General features: G+C 35.2%; 1 protein-coding gene across 1 annotated transcript in view; it reads right to left on the bottom strand.

Annotated features, from left to right (window-relative positions):
- The window catches only part of FBN2 (fibrillin 2), a gene marked incomplete at both ends in the record, with an annotated part of 228924 nt that overhangs the window by 81480 nt on the left and 125510 nt on the right, over positions 1-21934 (bottom strand). Inside the window, 8 exons of the mRNA XM_079704022.1 lie at positions 2411-2536; positions 4453-4578; positions 6174-6227; positions 8644-8796; positions 14249-14371; positions 16029-16151; positions 16993-17118; positions 18647-18766. Coding sequence (XP_079560148.1) covers positions 2411-2536; positions 4453-4578; positions 6174-6227; positions 8644-8796; positions 14249-14371; positions 16029-16151; positions 16993-17118; positions 18647-18766 — 951 coding nt within the window. The remainder of the gene's footprint in view (positions 1-2410; positions 2537-4452; positions 4579-6173; positions 6228-8643; positions 8797-14248; positions 14372-16028; positions 16152-16992; positions 17119-18646; positions 18767-21934) is intronic.

Raw genomic sequence — 21934 nt, 5'->3', positions numbered from 1 at the left:
ACCAAAATATTTCTCTATCATTTCTCTTTTATTTACATAATATTAACTTCTTTCTTATAAATGACAGATAATAAAACATATTTCGTATTAAAGAAAAGGCTCAGGTTTATCAGGAACAATTATCCTTTGGACAAAATAAGTAAAGACCATGTTTTCTAACCATCACTGTTGCCTGATTTGGTATTAATATGGCTTAATATTTATGTAATCATACAATGTCATACTATTAAACACCATTGGCTCCTACTCTTCACTTTTTCACGTAAGTAGGTGAATCCCTTTTATTTACCCTTTGGTATTTCACCTCTCAGTACCCTTCAACTTCATCTTACTCGTTAAAATGGAAGAAATATGCTGTAAATATTGATGATTTGGTATGCAAACCAAACTGAATCAGACACCAACCATTTAGTTCCCTGTTATGTGTCTCCCTCACAATAGCACCAAAGGGTACTGTCGCTATGGACAGGGAAACCAGTCCTAATAATCATCAGCTTCCCAGTTAAATCAAGATGATATCCTTAGCTATTCTTGCTTTCAGAGTTTCCTGACATTTAACAGAAGCTTATCTTCCAAGAGACAATAGATAAAACTGATAAAGGGCAGTGCGAAGGAAGTGTAGAAAGTCGGGAATAAAAACAAAATGGAAGGAAACACAATTCCTGAAATCCCTTCTCCCACCCTCCAAAAAACTCATGGAGTAAATATGGCTAGAATTTTTTTTCTTTTACAAAGTTTCTCATGGCAATTTTGAAGGATAAGAGGTGTTGAGGGGAGTGGGTGCTAGAAAATAAAGACTCGGGTTGAATACATTTAAGAAGCTTAGGCTAAACACATATTATGTGAAAATATTCAAAATTCTTAAGTGTGCCCCCTGTCATCTCCGCTCATCTAGGGACAGGATGAATCTTCAAGTACTTTAGTTGGGAATGGAAAGTGAGCTTTTCTTTGAGCAGCTCCTGCCACAGGTGGTGGATAGGAGGGGAACTCAACAGTTATCAGAACTAAGTTCAGAAAAACTGCATTTTATGCCGAGGTTTTCTTTTTTCTTCCCTTGTTTTCTTTCTTCAGGTTAATTACTGCTTTTCAGTGGTCCCTCAAATTCAATCCAAACTGAGAATTGCACTTTGTAATTGCATTTCATTGACTTCAGCTAAATCGTTTGTGTTCTGGCATCTTGTTTGAGTCCTAACTTGTTTCTGTTCATAAGAATGCTTTGGGGCTTCCCTGGTGGCGCAGTGGTTGAGAGTCCGCCTGCCGATGCAGGGGACACGGGTTCGTGCCCCGGTCTGGGAAGATCCCACGTGCCGCGGAGTGGCTGGGCCCGTGAGGCATGGCCGTTGAGCCTGCGCGTCCGGAGCCTGTGCTCCGCAACGGGAGAGGCCACAACAGTGAGAGGCCCACATACCGCAAAAAAAAAAAAAAAAAAAAAAAAAAAGAATGCTTTGAAGTTAAACAATAAGATGAAGAGAATGTTAACATCTTTTTGCATAATATTACTACTGCAGTTTTCTTGGCTATGAAGTCACTAGGAAACAAATACTTGAACAGATAAAAAAGGGCTACTCCAAATAACTAAAGATGAATTTTTTTTTGAAGAGGTTACTATTCGGAAGTAGTTATTGGATTTGAGAATGTCATGGGACACTTCTGTAGGCCCACACAGTGAGACTTAAAAGGAACAATGACTAGTAGTCATACAACAGAGTATTCTGAAATACACAGTACTTTGATCAAGAAACAAAAACATAATTGAAGGCACTCATTGCTTAGCTGGTATCTACTGAAAATGAGGCCTTTCCTAAGCATTTAACTCATTCATGTAACTTCCACTGAAGAAAAATGAGCTTAAAAGAAAAGGAAGACGTTTTTAAACAGTGATTCACGATCTTTAAGCCCAAATTATAACTTCAAAATTTTCAAATGCAAAGGACAATTTTCTTGGGCTATAAATTTAATTAAGGTGACCATTTTTACTCAAGCCCCAAATATTTTCTGGGCCAACCTCTGAGGTCTATCAATCATGTCATAAATAAAATGCCAAAGTGCTGACTTTGCCATTACAGTGCAGGTTCCCCCAGGCTAATGTGTCACAGTGGTTTTAAAAAGGGAAAAACAAACAAAAATCTGACATTTTATTAGCAAGTAAAACAAATTAACTCCTTTCACTTTTTTTTCCCATTAAATTCAAAATGTTTGTTGATATTTCATCTGAATGGGACAAAACTGATGGTTTTATAAACTGGGTTAGGTGCATGCTATTTCTAAAACTGGCAGATTAGCTGAAAGAGATTATAAAATTTAAAACATATTCAAACAACATTCTTTCTGCTCTATTGCTTCATAACGTACTTGTGGTTCACACATATTGAGGTGCTTACTGTTCACAACGAAGGAAGATGGCTCTTACCTTCACACGTCTCTGTCTCAGTCCTGAACACATAGCCAGGTGGGCAGGTGCAGCTGTAGCTCCCAGGTGTGTTTCGGCATAGGCCATTGTCACAGAGCAGTCTGTTTACCAGGCACTCATCAATGTCTGGAAGCAACCGTTAGAAGACAGGAGACACACACAGTGAAACAAACAGCACAGTGATCAAAATGTTTTATTTTTGTTGTTTGTTTTTTTCCTCACCCCATACCTTGACTCAGTCTCTTCGTATCCAAAGCACATTCCTGATCCTAAGCAAAATATATTTGGTTTTACTCATATGGAACATTCTTATTCTTGTGGCTACTTTTAAGATGTTTTGAAGTTCCCGGGAGGTGTGTAATGCTTTGGAAAAGGCACATTACTACTTTGTTCTTCATTTACTTACTGCCCCGCAGCGGTATTATATTTTAAGCATCACCATAATCTCCCTCATGATTGTACATTTTATCAAATGGGTGAATCACTATTTATTTATCCATTAGTCCATGCTACGGGTTGAAATGCGTCTCTCAAAAAATATTTTGAATCTCTAACCCACAGTACCTCAGAATGTGACCTTATTTAGAAATAGGATCATTATAGAGTAATCAAGTTAAAATAAGATCTTTCAGGTAGGTTGTATTCCAATATAGGTATGGACACCAATGACTGGAGTCCACATGAAAAAGGGCAAATTTTGACATAGGGACAGACACATACAGAGGGAAGCTGATGTGAAGACACACAGGGGAAAGATGGATGTGTGGCTAGAGTGACACATCTAAAAGCCTAGGAATGCTAAAGATTGCCAGCAAACACCAGAGACTAGAAGAGGAAAGGAAAGATTCTCCCCTAGAGCCATTAGAGAGAGTGTGGTCCTGCTGACACCTTGATTTTGGACTTCTGACTTCCCAAACTGTAACAATCAATTTCCATTGTTTTAAGCAACCCCGTTTTGTGTACTTTGTTAGGGCAGCCCCAGCAAACTAAAACTGGAATTTGGCTTCATTTTTATTTTTAAAATCTAGTTTTAATTTTATCAAAATTATGCACGTACCTACTTTAAAGAGTTGAGTAGTGCCATGAACCGTGTTCAATGTGTGAATGCTCACTGAATTTCCCTGTTTTCAGTAGGGTACTCATGTGCTCAACTGTACTTGGACACTATGCTGGAAGCAACTTTGCTTCTGGGGAATAAAAACTAGCTGGTTTGCATATTTTTATAAATGTTCAACAATCTCTGGCTGGTGCCCTTCCCAACAGATATCAAAATCTGTTATAAGTACATGATATTAAATATAGCTTTATATATCCATCTGTATGTATATCTTCAACCCAAGGTGAAATGGATATGTAATAACATAAATCAGTAATAAAACCCAGAGCCATAAACATAGAAAAATGTATTTATTTCTAATCATAATCATCAAGACTTGGATGTAAGAGTCATCAGTGGTTAGATGTAAAAATTATTATATATAATAATTGATGGAATAACATTCGTTTTATAAAAGTGAACTCAAGTGCTCCACGGGAAAATCTAGATTCTTCACAAATTCTTGAACATATGAACTACATATTTGAGTTTTTTCAAACATTCCCTTATAAATTACAAAAGGAAACACCCATCTCAGTTATCATGTTTGGATATGTTGCAGCAACTGATTCTTTATAAGTCAACCTGTAATATTTAATTTTCTTAACTTATTATTATCCACACTGCCTCATTAATTTTTGAATCCCACTTTCTAGTGAAAAATTATGGGATTAAGATATATGCAGATAGAACAGGCCAATAACTGACTCTGTGTCCATTCACTTGGGAAAAAATAATTTAAATATTAAATTGTGCCACTACAAAGTTTGTTACTATGTAACAGCATTTGTTTGGTTCCCATATTTTTATATCTCTGTACTAAAATGGAAACAAGAAAAACTGTAAGATCTCTAGTTTTACTCATTTATTTGTAGTTTGATTTCTCCTATAATCCATGGGATTAAACTATACAAAAGGCTCTTGTATAATAAAACAAATAACTTACCAATACAGTTTCTTCCAGAGGCATCTGGCTCATAGCCACTGTTGCAATTACAACGGTAACTACCACGTAAATTTTCACAAATTCCATTGGCACATATATCAGGATCCAGAGCACACTCATTGATATCTGCATTAAATGTTCAAAGTTTAATGCTCACAGCCACTTACTGTCTGTTGATACATGTATGTCTAGTAAAGATCACTCAAAATACGTAGTGTCTAACCCTGCAAACCCCCAATTTGTCTGCCTTTCAGAAAGGGAAAGGAAATGAAAATAAGGAGTGAGAATAAAATTGAGAGATATGGGACACTTTGTGGTAAGTCAAAAGAAAAATGAAGGGAACCGGCAGAAATTCAAAGCATTAAGCCATGTAATATGCTGGCATTTATGATAAAATTATTAAGAAATTTATAGACTGTTGGCTCAAAACCCAAAGGAAAACTCAACTTGATAGGTATTATAACCATCTAATTAAAAGGCAAAGATTTATTAGGGTGTCTGTATAATTTTATGGTCCTGAAGGCCTGGAATATTTTTATTTTATTATCATTTTTATAGTCAACTAAGTAATATGATACTTATTAAATGTTACTCATTGTTGATAAGTTGAAATTAATGGAGAGGACAGTTCAAATGTGGATGCTTGAGAACACAATGTTTTACAACAAGCCATGAACATGACTACTCTCTGTCACTCATGGGCCGTGGGACTTGAGGAATGATGTGCTTGTATGAGCAACCATCTAGTTGCAATGGGCAGCTGACTCTGTTGGGGAGGCCATATTGAAAGGGAATAAAAAAAGAGTCGGCATAAAATAAAATTTTGGTAACTATGCTCAAATTTTAATCCTAACTACTGTGTTCTAGAATTTGGGGAGCCTTAAATACTCCAGAAATGTCAGTCTTTTAATTTAATTTTTGGGAGAAACATCATTGTAAAAGTTTGCTCCTTTACTCTGGTTTCTGATGTTCTTTGCAAAAAAATGTGACATTTACTGTCAATTAATCTATAATTTGTCTAAAGTCTCCTCAAACATGAAAGTATTCGAATATATATGTAAACTAACGATTAATAGCACCCTACAATTTTATTTTAAAAAAACAAAGGACACTATTAACATATAAAATAACTTTATAAACACATATGTACTTAATATTCAAGTTCTATATCGTAATTTTGTTAATCATAGTGCTAAATTTAAAAAAAAGAAAACTTTAATGAAACCTTGTACTTCTTTGGTTGGACAGAAACATTTTAGTATTCTTAGTCATAAGTAGTCAATTTATTTTTAGGGCAGTATATCTCAAATATCTCTTAAAGATCCATATCAAATATCTCTTACAGATTGTTTTTGTTTAAACCATGTCAGCACCATTATTTAACATTTTTCTTTAAATTGTCTTGTTTTTCTTTTTTTTTTTTTTAACAAGCTCTAGATTCTTCTTCAGTGATGGTATCCGTAAAATCATGGTTGTAGTTTGTAAGTGACATTTTAAACAATACATATTTAACAGATAAATATTTATCTACTATGAAAAATGTACATCTACATACTGATTGATATCATCTAGCTTATAACCATTGTTCTAGGAGATAATTTATTTTATTACTTTATACTGATATATTTTTATAATATTAAATACATCTTATCTATAATATTATAATAATAAAGCTATAAAACTATATAATTATTATAAGATTGAGAATTGAATAGAGCTACCTCTTCCATCCACAGTGATACCTACTCCACTACTACAAAGACCGTGGAATTCAGCTGTAAGATAAAAACAAATAGAGAAATCAAAACCTTTAAACTATATCTGTTCCATACACAAGTCACTTACATAACTCCAAAACTATCATTAAGAATTACCTGCAATAACTTAAAATGAAAAAAGGACCATTTCCTAGCACAAAATTATTTTAAGAATTCCAAAATCACAGGTAAGCATAAAAAAGTAAATAAAAATAACTGTGATTATCACCCTGAATTTCATTAATATATTGATAAACATTACAAATATTTTCTACTTATGTAAACTTTAAAAAAATCTAAATTGTACAACAGAAATTGCTTTTTAGCTTTTCTTCTCCTCTCAATAATAAACTAACAGAAAACACTTATGTAATAAATAGCATTTACCACGTGATGTGCCTGGTGTTGTTCTAGCATTTTGCATCTAATAATTTATTTAATCCTCCCAATACCACAAACTAGATACTGTTATTTTTCCTCTTTTACTCCCAAGAGAGCTTGGATAGAGATGGGAAGTAACATGCTCAGGTCATAGAGATTGTAAGTGGGGAGCAGGCTTGGACTGTCTGTGCTCTACAATAGATATTTCATGTAATAGCCTATTTATAATAGATGATTTAACATCTTTTCTCAGTTATGTGGATCTACCACTCTCATTCAATCAATCTCTTATTGATGAAATTAGGTTTGTTCAACTTTCTGCAATTATAATAAAAAAATACAAAGTTCAATTCTATCACTAGGTTAATCTCTTGGAAGTAAAACTGCTCAAAGTTTATGTCTCTTTTAAGGTGTTTGATAGTCCCCCTCTCCCTAAATATCCCAGGTTACCCTTCTAGCACCAATGTAAGAGAGTACTCATTTCTGTATATTCTCCCCAACACTGGGGAAAATCAATCATTTGTATTTTACCAATCTAATAAATAAAAATGACACCTCTTAAAACTTTTCTTTTAATTTTAGATAGATTGGACATCTTTTTATATGGCACTCTACCATTTGCCTTTCTGCTTTGTGAAGTTCTGTGTACACTGTACTTTTTTCTATAGAGGATTTCAACTTTCCTTATTGATTAATGTAAATTCTTTATAAATTAAATAAAATATTTTTCTACTTTATATGTGTATTTTAGTCTTTGGGGTCTGTTTTGAGAGTCCTTTATCATTACAAGATAACAAAAAGTTTGTATCTTCTACAAAAATATTATTTTGTAACATTTAATGTAGGGAGCTAACTTCATATTTTTTCCAATATTTATCAACAATATTAATTACTTAGTTTAATTTGTTCTCACTGATCTCAATGCTATCTTTATTGTGTCCTACATTTCCACTTATATTCACAACTCATTTTATCAGTCACTAATCTTTTTACCTAGTCTTGTCATCAATTTTTGCACTTCTTTCATAATATGCATAATTCATTTAACATTTTAGGGGAAGACTTCCTTCATTAACTCCTCTTTTTAAAAAATGTCATGCTCAGTAATTCTTCCAGAGGGACTCTCACCATTTTGCTAAGGTTTAAACAGTCCATTTAGGACTTTTAACAGAATTACAAGCCATTTCCTTTGCTGGAATTCATTTCTTCCATCTTCTACCTGGGAAGTTCTTATTCCTTTTTTCAAGACCAAAGTAAGCCTCCACCCCTCTGTGCAGCCTTTCCCAGCCTCCCCAGGCAACTAACTGCTCCTTCCTTTGTGCTCTCCCAGTTCTTTATGTCCCTTTTAAGGCAGCAATCATATTAAACTGTAATTTATATGTTTGCCTACCTATATTTTCAACTATTCCCAACTTTAAAGGAAAAGAGATTGTGTTTATTTCTGATTCCCTACTGTACTTACATCTAGTCAATACAGTTTTCATAAAAATATGAATAAACAAGTCATAGAATAGTCAAAGAATTAAACTGTTTAATGTGCCTATAATTTATGACAACATTCAGAAGTAAATTTATGACTTTTTGGAACTACTGATAGATTCCTGATAGACTGGAACTTCTGATAGACTGCAGCCTAAGACCATTCTGTGTAAAGATTAAAAATAAATAAATAAAACCAGGTTCTCATGAACTTATTATAACCTTGAAAGTGATATGTAAATTTTATGCTATTTATCTTCAGAATGACAGAAGGGATGGAAGATTTTGAGGCTAACATATTCACGTAAAGAATCCATTGTAACAGTCATAATTGGATCATAAAATAAATAAATAATCATAAAATTCACCGTGTGTTCTCTCTGCCTAGAGATCATAAGTAAAAACAAGACAGATCTCTTTATTATATGCTTCACATATCAACACAGATTTGTGTTTCTTTTCTTCCATTAAAAATAAAGACAAAACACTTCAGAGCCGAGGTACTCTTTGGCCAAATATCTAATGTGATATTTCTAGATTCTTTATCAGGTGTGAAACTGGCGAAGGTGACTACCTGAATTTTTAGCAGGGCATGGCTGGCAGGGCTCTCCAAAACCATAGTCTGGATTGGCACAGCAGCATTCAGACTTGGTCACTGCGCCAGGGAAAGGACGGACACACACTCCCTTCTTGATTCCACCATAGCATGTACTGCGCATGTGAGTATCTAAAGGAAACAGAAGAACAATGATTTGAGACAGTGATAGAGACAAAGATTTCAAAACTGAAGGCTTCTTGTAACTTAAGTGGTCACTATATGGGAAGCTTCTAGAAGGCATCTGGCACTTTTCTTTTTCTTTGTATCTTTAGCATCTCATAGTGTTAAGAGATCAACAGATGTTTGTTGAGAGAGGAAAAGAATAAATGCATTATCAACAATTCTTTTTTTTTTCCTCCAAGAAGTTTTATGTGCTACACATGCATCAATTATCCCACTTTTCCTCACGGGCCTGTCATTGAGCCAGATATATTTCCAGAGTTATAAACAAGATTTAGAGCTCTAATCACTGACTACATTTAATATTATTTCTATTTTAGAAGTTCTTATGAACAATGAAGTGCAGTGCAGTTAAACTACCTTGAGATGATACTGCTTGGTCATGAACTTTCTTACTTAAATTCCTGAGTTAGGTGACCTTTCTCTTCAACCCCCAATTTACTGTTGTGACTATGTTTTAATCATTGCAGACTCTCAATAAATCCAGTTACACAAGTAATATTCAATAACTATCACTATGTATCTGTGGCATTGTGCGTGTTGCTTTACAGACATTATCTTGTTGAACATTCAGGTCAACAACTCCACAGGATAGTGATCATTATCCACTTTTTTTTTTTTTTTTGCGGTATGCGGGCCTCTCCCACTGCGGAGCACAGGCTCCGGACGTGCAGGCTCAGCGGCCATGGCTCACAGGCCCAGCCACTCCACGGCATGTGGGATCTTCCCGGACCGGGGCACGAACCCATGTCCCCTGCATCGGCAGGTGGACTCTCACCCACTGCGCCACCAGGGAAGCCCCATTATCCACTTTTTATAGATGAGGAGGTTGAGGTTAGAGGGGTTATATAAGTACCTCAAAGCTGTAGACTATCCACTGTCTGACCTGGGATTCAGACTCAGGCTTGTGTGACCTCCAAAACTTTTCCTCTTTCTACTATGTCCTGTTACACCCCAAAGAAGCATATCCTGCTTAGTTCTCTCATTCTAAATTCTCATAAAATATAATACAACTTTATGAGATGGTAAATGGTGAACTATAAAAAAACTCAGATCATCATACAGGCCAGAGAAGCAGTAGAGCTTTTAAGCAGTCTATTGATGTGGCAATTCCATCAAAGAGATAACCATTATTATAAATATCTATAATTATTCATAACTTGTTGGAAATAACTTTATCTGCTTGTTATGCAAAGTGAGTCACCTATGTCTTACGATGTGGTGATGTTTCCCGTTAAAACAATGAGTTGTGTGGCTGCATTAAACAATGAGATCTGTGTATGCTCAGATAGAAGAAGGTCATAAGATTTTACCACACCAACCCTGGGAAGGGGACGTGCTGTCCCTTTCTGCTTCTGCTATGGCCTGGTTTGGCAGTCAGCTCTGAGTTACACATAAGAATAGAACTCAACACAATGACAAATATGCACAAATACCACATAGTTCATGATTTTCAATAAGATTTTTGTGAGTTCTTAGCATGGTACCACTTATCTCAAAAGGCATCATAGAATGGTCAAAGTTATTTCTGTTTTCATGTTGAGAACATAAGCCAGGAACAATTTTTAGAAGCAAGTTGATAAAAAACCTATGGTACTCACTTCTATTTTTAATGAAGACAGTTGACTTTTTCCTTTTCAAAGACCCCACACTGCAACCTTAGTTCACATTATTCTCTTCAGTGTAACCAAGCCACTGTTCCCAGTGCACAGAATTAGAGGCACCGATACCAGCAGCACCATCAGAACATGCTCACATGAATATTTTGGTCGGTGACGGGACTTAATCCTAAGCTATACCTGTTCCATATGTTATCAAATTTCTCCATGTCTTTTCTTTCTTAAAAATTGGAATTGCTAAAGGATTTTTTCATGGAATTATCATACTTTATCTTTACCAAAGGTAAAATCGGTATGGACACAAGATGCTAGCTGTATTTTTCATTCTTTAGTATCAACTTTTCTTTATAGCTTAAAGCAGCAACTCTAAGACTATTTTTAATGTAACATCACTATTCCGATTTAACAAAACAGTAATAATTGTAATAGTTAACTTATTGGGCATGTTTTATGTGTCAGACATCATTCAAGTTTTACACAAATACATCTAATGTTAACGTATTTAATCTTCAAAAACAACTAGTGAGCAAAGGAGGCACAGAGAGGTAATGTATCTTGCCTAAGGCCTCATAGCTAGTAAATAGCAGAACTAGGGTAAAGAAAAAAATTAACCTTTTACCTGACAGAACTGTCAGTGTTCATGAAGATATTGAAATACTAACGTAACAGGATGTTAAGACGGAAATTTAAGCTGAAATCCCATGGTGCTAAATATCATATAACAAGGTGAATTTTGAGACTCCATCCTGAAGGAAGTAGAGATGGAAAATTGGTTGCCAGGTCCTTAAACCCCTCCCAATACCGAGGATACAGTTTGGAGAATAGCAATTAAGAGAAGAGTTTTTGAGGAGGATTTTTTTGGAAGAGCCAGATGACAAGTTGGGCATGCTTCCATCCTCACCCCTGGTCAAGAGAGCAGAGCTTCGCAGGGAGCAACTTGAAGAGCTTTGTACCCAACTCTGTCAGGGACACGTAGCGCACAGAGGAGAGTGGCTGCTATTCCCACTGTAGAACCTCTATTCACTCGGTTCAGAGGGCAAAGGGTGGCAGGTCCTATGGATGAGACATGGGCCACACTAAGAGAGGTTCCTAAAACAACTACATGGAGGGTGATGAGACACCATTAGATCTCTGTCTCAAGTGGACTGCAGAAAGACAAGACGTTGAGCCAGGAGTGGCCACCAGGAGAAAAATGCAGTGTCTGCATCTCGGCAAGGGCAGGCCAACGCCCCTGACAAAATCATGAAATCACCCACGAGGAAGAAATTGGCTTTAAACTCGTGTGAAGCCCAGAAGTCTTGAAGCCACCCTAGGACACTGTCACTGCTTCTGCCTTCTCACCTTTCCTCCTGCACTTGAGCCTGTGGAGTCAGAAATGTCTTCCTCACGAAGGTCTGAGCTTGGAAGTCATAACTTCAAATCAAGTTCGAATATTAACTATTATATGATGCTGGACATTCTAATTGCTAAATTCAGATTATTTTCATTACCTAAAGTAGTCATATAAATTTTTGCTATCTAAAAATAGTAAAGTAAGGGGGTGCCTGAGTTTTCTCCCTTACTTATTGGATAAACTGCTCCCATTGAATAGTTAAAAATGTATTTTTAAAGAATTGAAAAAAACAAAATACAGTTGCCTTTTGTTCATATTCTGCCTGTGAGTCATGCTTGTTCAACATACTAGTTACAATAGTAGTTTAATTTTCTGAAAATAAAAACCCACATCTCACTATCTAGGGAAATAAAAATGAACAAACAAAATCTAAAATTAAAGTGTTAACTCTAATAATAATTCATAGTAATGATTCATTTCTAACCTCAACAATCAATGCATCTGAAAGCATTTCAAAAGGCAGAAGACATGAAGAAAACATCTAACATGTTAAGGAAACAGTAATATATAATTTTACACACAGAACAAATAGTGTTTTTATTTTTAAAAGTTTAAGTAACCACAATTGTGAAAAACAGGAGGTTTCCCAAAAATTTCTAATGCTTCTTCTGTATGTGGACAAGAGAAGGAATATTTGTGTTTGAACACTGAATTCCTAACAACTACTTATATGTCAGTTGCTTAAAAGAAAAATCATTTCTCCCTCCAAAACTGGTTTTGTATTCACCATAGGTTTCAGCAAAATCATTTAGATAAAGGAAAAAAGCAACTGAAAATATTTTAGCTCTCTAAGCAGCAAGGAGCTACATTCTTCTAGTTACTGTATTTGAAATAGCCCTGAACAAGTGCTGACAATCTTGTAAGCTGAAATAAATCCTAGATTGGATAGAGTGGATGAAACTTTAAGTGGTCAGATTATTTCCATCTGCTGTTGCTTCTTTTTTTTTTAACCTTCAGAATCCAAATGTTTTGATTCCCATAGGTAAGAATAAAGTAAAACCAACTATGTCTGAGAAAGAATTTCATTTCTCTCAAATATACTTTTAAACCAGTGAGTATGTCTGCCTTCTACTATGTGACCTGAAAACAGATGGTGCACAATGGCTAATTCACCCTAGAAGTTTCATGAAAGTGCTTTGGAGAGAATACGGCATTCAACGTATTTTTACAACACAATCACTCTGCTCTTGCTATCATTAGGACACGCTGGTTGGGTTTCGAAATGCCAATGACATTTTCATTTTACCTGCCTCTTTAAAGCTGATGCCTGGCAACTCAAAAGTATCCAAGAGGAATTCTGAATGGTTTCAAATAAAATATACATTCTCTCTCATACTCTTCCCAGGTTTCTATCATTAGTTACACAGTGATGAAGAATAACTATTTAGAAACATTTCTAGCTTTTGATATACGTCGAAGTTCTATTGTATAAATTATTTACATTTAAAATTTTGTTTGGGAAAAAAAGCAGACTCACAGATATAGAGAACAAACTAGTGGTTACCAGGGGGGCAGGGGGAGAGGGCAATATAGGGGTAGAGGAGTGGGAGCTACAAACTGTTGGGTATAAGATAGGCTCAAGGATAATTGTACAACATGGGGAATATAGCCAATATTTTGTAATAACTGTAAATGGAAAGTAACCTTTAAAATTGTATAAAAATAAAATTAAAAAAATTTTTTAAACTCAGATGGAATAAATAAATAAATAAATAGATAGATTTTCTTGGGATAAAAACAAGAGTTTATTTAGATATAACTACAGTACCCATTTCAAGTCTTATTTGTTATTAATTATAAAATATAAATCCATTGTATTTAGAGATGTGGTTATCTAACACTATGAAGAATGCTGGTAAAGGACAATTTTTTTTTCCTTCTCCAGCATTTCTGACTTGCATCTCATCAGAGGCTTCTGAAGGGAGCTAGCCAGGTTCTTTGTCCATTTTTTTAAAACCATTTTATTGATATATAATTCACATACAAAGAATTCACCCATTTAGAGTGTACAATTCAATAGTTTTTAGCATATTCAGAGTTGATCATCATCCTAGATGATTTCAGAACATTTCACCACCTCAAAAATGCCTTTGGTGACCAACCCCTTCTCCCACCACCCTCACCCTCTCTGCTCTAAGCAACCACTAATCTGCTCTGTCTCCACAGATTTGACTTTCACAAATATTTCATTTGGAGTCGTACGCTATGTGGTCTTTTATGTGTGGTTTCTTTCACTTAGCGTAATGTTTTCAAGTTCATCCATGCTTTTGTATGTATCACTACTTTATTCCTTTTTACGGCTGAATATGATTCCATTGTATGGATATATCTTTATCCGTTTTTCAACGATCATTTGGTCAGTGGGGCCATTACAGAATGTTTCACTTACCAACACACACGCGTCCGTCCACACCCACAGCCAGGCCTGGGGGACAGTCACAGCGGAAGGACCCTTCATTGTTGATGCAATGCCCATTCATGCAGATTCCTGGGGTCTGGCACTCATCAATATCTGCCCAGAAGGAAACACAAGCCGGGCCATTACTGGGTAAATTTAACTTTACTACAGAGTTCACCTGTTGCCACCACTCTACATTATCAACATTTTGTTTTCAATTTTATAATTTGTGGATGAACACACAGATGTGACAACAAATCTTATACACAAATGCAATTCTTTCAAACATATTTTTCAGAAAGACTGAGTGAAAGTTGCCTCATTTTACCACTTAGAAGAGTCTCACAAATTCATTTTTCAGTATTTATTTGGCAATTCAGCTTAATATTAAATGATATTTAACTCAAATTAGTTAAGTGAAACAAATTCTTCAAACTGAGGTCAGTGTTTGTATTTAACTTTTAGTTACACACACATAAAATTCTAACTAGATGCTGTTTTAATTTTAATTCAATTAGTTCATAATAACAAAATAATTTGGGGTCTCCCTTGTAATTTTCAATTCAATTGCTTGAATTTATGAACTGTAACCCACCATTAAATGGTTTTCCCCCAAAGGGAAACAGCCTTCCAAACATGGGGCTGCCAAATCATGAGCATTCAAAATTTATGGATTACAGCATTTGTAATTAAAAAATTAATAAAAAGTTCAATAAAGCAGGAACTGGTGAGGTTTAGGTGATCTTTATATGTGTACTTAAGTTTCTTAAGAAATGTTAAAATGTTACATGCTGTAATGTCATGCTACACTCTGGAACAGAATGCTAATCTCATATCCTGTGATTAATCCAAGTCAGCTAACCTTGAGATGACATCCCATGCATGAGTTCAATCAGCAAAGCTATAATATTTCTATTTAATACTGAACTCCCCTTTCCTGAATAGTCAAGAAACTACTTTTATTCAGAAATACAAGAATTGGGCTTGATTTTTCACTCTCTACTGTCCCCAGAATTTCACTGAAATTACAGGGATTGGTTATGAGCATTATTTGGTATTCAGATAAGTTTGTATAATTGAAGGCAGAAAGCATTCATGGAGTTAATTTTGTCTAAAAGAAGAAAACTGTAAATAACTTGTTTTTAAGTAAAACTGCAAAATTTGTTCCATCTTACTAAATTCCAATTGTGAGTATAAACATAATACAGTCTTATTTATTTCCAAGAGTCATACATTTTGCTTCCTAAAGTTATCGCTAGAGCTTGGCCTTCAAAAGGGTTTTATAAACAAAACAATTGCTAGGAATATTCAAATTACTTCTTCACGAAATCAATCTAAGATTTTTAGGTAATGATATAGTAACAAATGATCCGTGGATTAGCTTATGGAAAAGATATAATGCAAAACCAGTAATGAATGACAGTGGAAAATCTAGCTCTGAGAACACAAGATTTTTTTCTTCCTCTTTTTTATTGAGGCAAAGAGTAGACAGAAATTATTTCTATATTGTCTTTCCCAGACTTGCGAGAACCAATCTGTTATTCCCTTAATTCTTCCTATGCCATTATTATTTTTGTAAAGATATTAGTGTTCCATAAACCACAATGTATGTTTTTCTAGGAAACTTCAGACACCTGCCGTACTGAATTAGCAAGAGATGTGAATAATACAAAATCCACATGAAGAAACTGAAGTAATTCTTGCATGATTGATTCAAATAAAAAAGATGGTTTCAATCATGGTTACTTTCCTATCTCAAAGCCATACATACCAGTGCAGTAACGCCCATTTGGAGCCAAGACAAATCCTGGTTTGCAGATGCACTTGAAGCTGCCATCTTCATTAATGCACATCCCATTCAAACACATGTTGGTAGTTGTACATTCATCATGATCTGCAGAAGGAGAATGTGAATTACACCACTGGCCTTGAGGAAACCAGTTCCCCCTCTTTCTACAAACAATCACTAGTCATATTCTACTGCATAAGTGAGGCATGTGGTCATGGATTTTTTTTCTTATGAATGCCAACTGACTGAGGGCAAATAGTGTAGAAAACGTGAAGGACCTTTAGTGTAAGGGACATAAAGAAAAAGAATTAAGGAGCCTTTGTGCTTAGTTTCTATTAAAACCACATGAGTAGTGTTTTATTTTGATTACCAAAAAAGTTAATATGATTTCAGGGGATGTTTATATTGTATGAGAGAATAAAGCAATGACAACCTCACTGCAAGTGAAATGATCTGGACTTTCATTAGTTGGTGAAATACATGTTGCTGTGCAAATAGAATATTTCTGTGGAGTATTGATATTTACTACACTGTTAGACATCACCAGGACCAAAATTTAGAGATTTGATTATCACATATGTCAAACATTTTTATGTTTCCCCAGATTGGAGGTGGGCCTTTTCTATTTTGTCAGTGTTATAACCCGAACATTCAAAATACAGTAGGTGCTAATAATTACAAAGAACAACTGCTACTTACAATTAAACATATGCCACACAGAAAATTTCCAGAAGTAGTAAATTATTCATTTGTTATGACATTTCCAAAAAACCTGTCCCTTCACTTTAACAGTCTTATGTTAAATGTATTTATATTTTACCTAAGTCATCTGAACAACTCTCACATATGTGTTGTGTGAGCTTTCATGAAAATAGTATATATGGTTCTAAATAAAAATGTATATCCTTTAAAAAATATTTTGCAAGGGAGCAGGCAATTTCCATACCAACACAGTTTTTTCCATCTGTAGTTAATTCAAAGCCAGCATTGCAAATGCACTGGAAACTTCCATCTGTGTTCACACATCGACCATTCTTACAAAGAACCCCATTCTGGATGCATTCATCAATGTCTGGGAAAATTAACAATAGCCAAATATTAGTCTTTTAAAATAATTATAGACAAAGACAATAAAACAATAAATGTAATTTTAAATATCTAGTTTATTTTTACATGTAATATTCAAGATCATGTTGCTTCTTCAGCAAAATTTTCATTTCTCACTATAGCTTTTTTCTTGGATACGTAGGTTTATGCAGTTTTACAGCCCTCACTTATAATAGCTGAAGAGGGAAAGAAAGAGAAAAATGAAATGGATGTGCAGTGAATGTCGGAGAGGGTGGACAGTGCAGCTGGAATTACCGGTGCAGTTGCTTCTGACATAGTGGTTGAAGACCTAAAAGTCAGAGCAAGTGATATCGCTTATATGTGGAATCCAAAAACAATATGGCACAAATGAACTTATTTACAAAACAGAAACAGAGTCACAGATGTAGAAAACAAACTGATGGTTACCAAGGGGGAAAGCAGGGGGAGGGATAAATTGGGAGATTGGGATTGACATATACATACTACTATATATAAAATAGATAAGTCGTAAGAACCTACTGTATAGCACAGGGAACTCTACTCAATACTGTGTAATGACCTATATGGGAAAAGAATCTAAAAAAAGAGTGGATATATGTATATATATAACTGATTCACTTTGCTGTACAGCAGAAACTAACATAGCATTGTAAATCAACTATACTCCAACAAAAATTAATTTAAAAAAAAGTCAGCAAGGATTTGAGTAAGAGTGAAGTAACTACAGAATATCTGGATTAAGAGCTACATGACAAAAATTGCTGGAATAAAGTGATTCAAGTAACTGCCAGGGGATGAATAGGAAATGAAAAAGAAGACAAGCAGAGTCATCTGCTAAAAGAATTCTGGGATGAATCAGCAGTGAGGGAGAGGTTTGGACGAGGATGGTGGGCATAGCAAGGAAACTGTGAATAAAGAACAGGTTAGGGGCTTCCCTGGTGGCACAGTGGTTGAGAGTCCGCCTGCCGATGCAGGGGACACGGGTTCGTGCCCCGGTCCGGGAAGATCCCACATGCCGCGGAGCAGCTGAGCCCGTGAGCCATGAACGCTGAGCCTGCGCATACGGAGCCTGTGCTCCGCAACGGGAGAGGCCACAATGGTGAGAGGCCCGCGTATCGCAAAAAAAAAAAAAGAGCAGGTTAGATTTGGTGTCCGACTATGTGTGAGGTACAAAGAAACAGTAGTTGAAAACGACAATAAATTTTAAGCTCCGTTAATCAGAGAGCAGTAATGCTACTGATGTTACTTGGAGAAAGGAAGCTGTGATCTAGGGAAGGAAGAGAAACCGAATTTTTTTTGTGAAGCCACATACCACGTTGCCTGTGTTACACATGCAAAAAGTGTTTATGTTTGAAGAGAGCACTTTGAGGGTAGCATAAAGTAAATCTGTAATAATGTAACAGCACTTATTTCGTTCCATGTCTTATTTTAATAAATTCATTTTTAACCTCAACAGCCTGGGTCACTATATTTCATGGAACATCATCATATGTGAAAGCAAACTGCCTTACCAATGCATGCTTGCTTGGTGGGAGTCCTCTGGAATCCAGCATGACATTTACAATAATAGGATCCAGGTGTGTTAACACAATCTCCATTAGTGCAGGGATTCGATGTGCATTCATCAACATCTGTGAGTAGCAAAAGAAACCATTATAGACTTCACTCCATTTCTAGAAATGTTTGTTTAAAGTACATTTAGGCCTCCCAAATTTGAGAGAAGGCCAGTCAGTGGTAATAGTCTAAATATCAGAGTATTTATAAATGAATAAAAATTCCTTTCTTCAACTACAGAGGCCAGTCTGGAGATTTACAAAAATAACACCTATTGGAGAGTACAAGGGAATTTGCTTTAATCAAGAAATAACAACTTTTCAATTTGAGTAATGCCCAATGATTAAAACCATGGACTTGGGAAAGACACAGCCACGGTTCCAATACGCTAGAAAATGCTTATTATCTAAGTAATCTGGGCAAGTTAATAGCCTCTTTAAAGCTTAGTACAGAGTCAGAAGATAATTAAAGGTTTTTAAAGATATATATTTATATTACATGTTGACACTTCTACTAGTTTTAAAAAAGAGACAAATTATGGAATTTTTTGTTAATTATTTTTTGTGAACTCAACTATATATATGTAACTATGTATCAAGGCTTGGATAATATTTTGAAGTAAAAAACAAAGGATGGGGTTAAAAAATGGAAATTAAGTAAAACAAAGTCTATTACATTCAGTAGCTTCTGGTTTCTTTAGGATCTTAAAATTGGCACAGGGATTTTTTTGTATGAAGCCAAGTTTTACGCAAATACTAGTTCTGGTCCCAAGTGTGAGAAACATCACTGCTTTCCTTCAGGTTCTCTAAGCCTTGATTAAATGCAAACCCATCACAGAATTCAAGGACTGCACAACCAAGCAACTGACTAGACAGTGAAGATTAGTCAAATCCCAGAGAAATCAAGTTTGCCAGTGTTAGAAAAAGTTTAATTCATCTTCTTTCAGCAATGCCCACTAAATATTATTTTGAATGCTGCAGAGTTAAAAACCTGGCTGACTGGTTAGGCATAGTGACTTGCCATTTCATATACATGAGAAGCCATTAACATATACAATTTCAGCTAAATTGGAGAACACAACAATAAAGTCAATTCACAGGTTTACCATTTTAATAGACAGATTACTCCTTTCACAGATGTTCTTAAAAGAGGAACTGTACTCTACCAAACTCACCAGCTTCACTGATATATACACTCAGACTGAATGCAATTAAACCCTCTCTGGTAAAGGAGGAAAAAAAAAATCTCATAGGAAATAAAAACGACAAAGGAAAACAGGATTAAATACTTTTTCAATTCATCCAAAGATGCCTTCAGCACATTAAGACTCACATTTATGCTTTTGGTTGATAAAATCAATTCACTGAGCCAAAGGAATGAAGCAATATGAGAAAAGACAGAGCTTAGAGCATTAGCAAGCATATCAAGCATAACTAATGGTCTGTCCAACTGGCAACATTACCTTCAATAGGCAATGCTGAAGATCCCTTAAATTCTCTGTGTACCCAACATCGAAATGCAACGATTAGAAAGGTGTCATAGATGTATCTTTCTAGAAGCGTCATTGTAAAGCTCTGTTCTAGTGAAGAACATGAGAGACCATGCACCCAACCCCCTCTTTTTAGGTAAAGCTTCTGGGAAGCAGGGTCACTTTACAGGACCTTTTCCTCCCCTTGAGAACCTGTTCCCAAGGTCCCTCGTTGCTATGACAGTTCTGCCAGTTATTTTGCCATTTACAGCCCTGATTCATTGTGGTTTCCTTAGCCCCTTAGGGACCTCACCAAGGTTACAGCACACAGAGAAGATATAGTACTTCACTTATTTATTTCTTCTTCGGAAGTGAAAACAATCACCAAAAACTATTAGTGACTTCACAATTCCATATGATTTTAAAATCCCATTTGTTTTTTTGTTTGTTTTGTTTCCCAGGATTATTTTAAGATTTTAAGTTTTAGGCTAATCACAAAAGACCACTGCCACATTCTGAAATGTATATTTCATGCTTTTCCTTTACTCTGAGTCTCAATGCCTATTACCTCCAAATGATCACCTTTGTTTTGTCTTGTATAGAGGAACAGAATTTAAATATTACAGTCTGTACACTTTGATTCCTTCCTCTGTTTTCACTGAGGACTGAATATTTTTAAGCAAAATTCATAAGGATTTTAAACTCCTAAAATAAATGAAGTAATTGAGAAACACTGATTAACAAAATGCTTAAATTCTCAGATACTACTGGGGTAAGAAATGTCTACCCTTGAAAAGTACTTTATATTCCAACTTAGAAAACACTTTTAATTTTCAAGGGCTGTAAGATTACCTTTGCTCAACAGAAACATATTATTTCTTACTATTCCAAAATAGAATTTGAGTTACAAACTCACCTGGGTACTAACATGAACTAAATGGAGGTCTTTGGCTAATTTTTACAGAAAATATTAAACTTATGGCCTATTTTTATTTGTTGGTTGATGAATCATGCAGCGATACATGAACAGCAAATATTAATAGCAAAACAAAAATAGTCAATCAAATTTCAGTTTGATAGATTGTAACTGCTTATGTATGTGCAAGAGGGGATGTTTTGTATGTTGTATACTTATAATCATATTTTCTGGCAGTAAAATCATTCTTAAGTCATATAAGTAGAATAAATATATTATGTCCTGGTGTTCCAAAAATAAACACGTGGTCTGTCACTTAAACAAGCTCCAAGTAGTATGTGCTAAGGCAGGACTGATGCATATGGTTAAACCCTGCACAACCCTGGGGTGTGCTATTTACTTAGATTATGTGAATGGTACCCTCTACAGTTGGGCGGTGCAAAACCTGTGCACCTGTATATAGGGACCCTGGGCTAAGCTTTATTTAATCATTCTGATCTTGTATCTCTGTACACAGTTTAGAATGATTGGTTTTTCCAAAGCATCATATTTGGCTTACATTTTTTTCACAGTCATAGTGCACTTAGATGTTTTCAATTTTACTTGGGAAAATTGTGATACTACCTGTCTCTGTTCCTGGCCTCTCATCTATATTTTATAACAGAAGACCTGAACCCAAATCTGGTATTTAGGGTTATGCTAATTACAAAACACATACATGATTATTTGCTAATAAGATGAATAAATAAAAGAATAACCTCAAAACGGTTCAATCCCCATGGTCCTAAAACTACCCTTAAAAGATCATCAAAACTCTCTTCATTGCCAAATACAACAGTGGTTTTGTCCTCATTGTATTTG

This window comes from Hyperoodon ampullatus, assembly GCF_949752795.1.
Source record: "Hyperoodon ampullatus genome assembly, chromosome: 4".
In the NCBI taxonomy this organism is placed as follows: Eukaryota; Metazoa; Chordata; class Mammalia; order Artiodactyla; family Ziphiidae; genus Hyperoodon; species Hyperoodon ampullatus.
The sequence above is the reverse complement of the archived record's forward strand: the minus strand, read 5'-3'. Positions and strand labels throughout refer to the sequence as shown.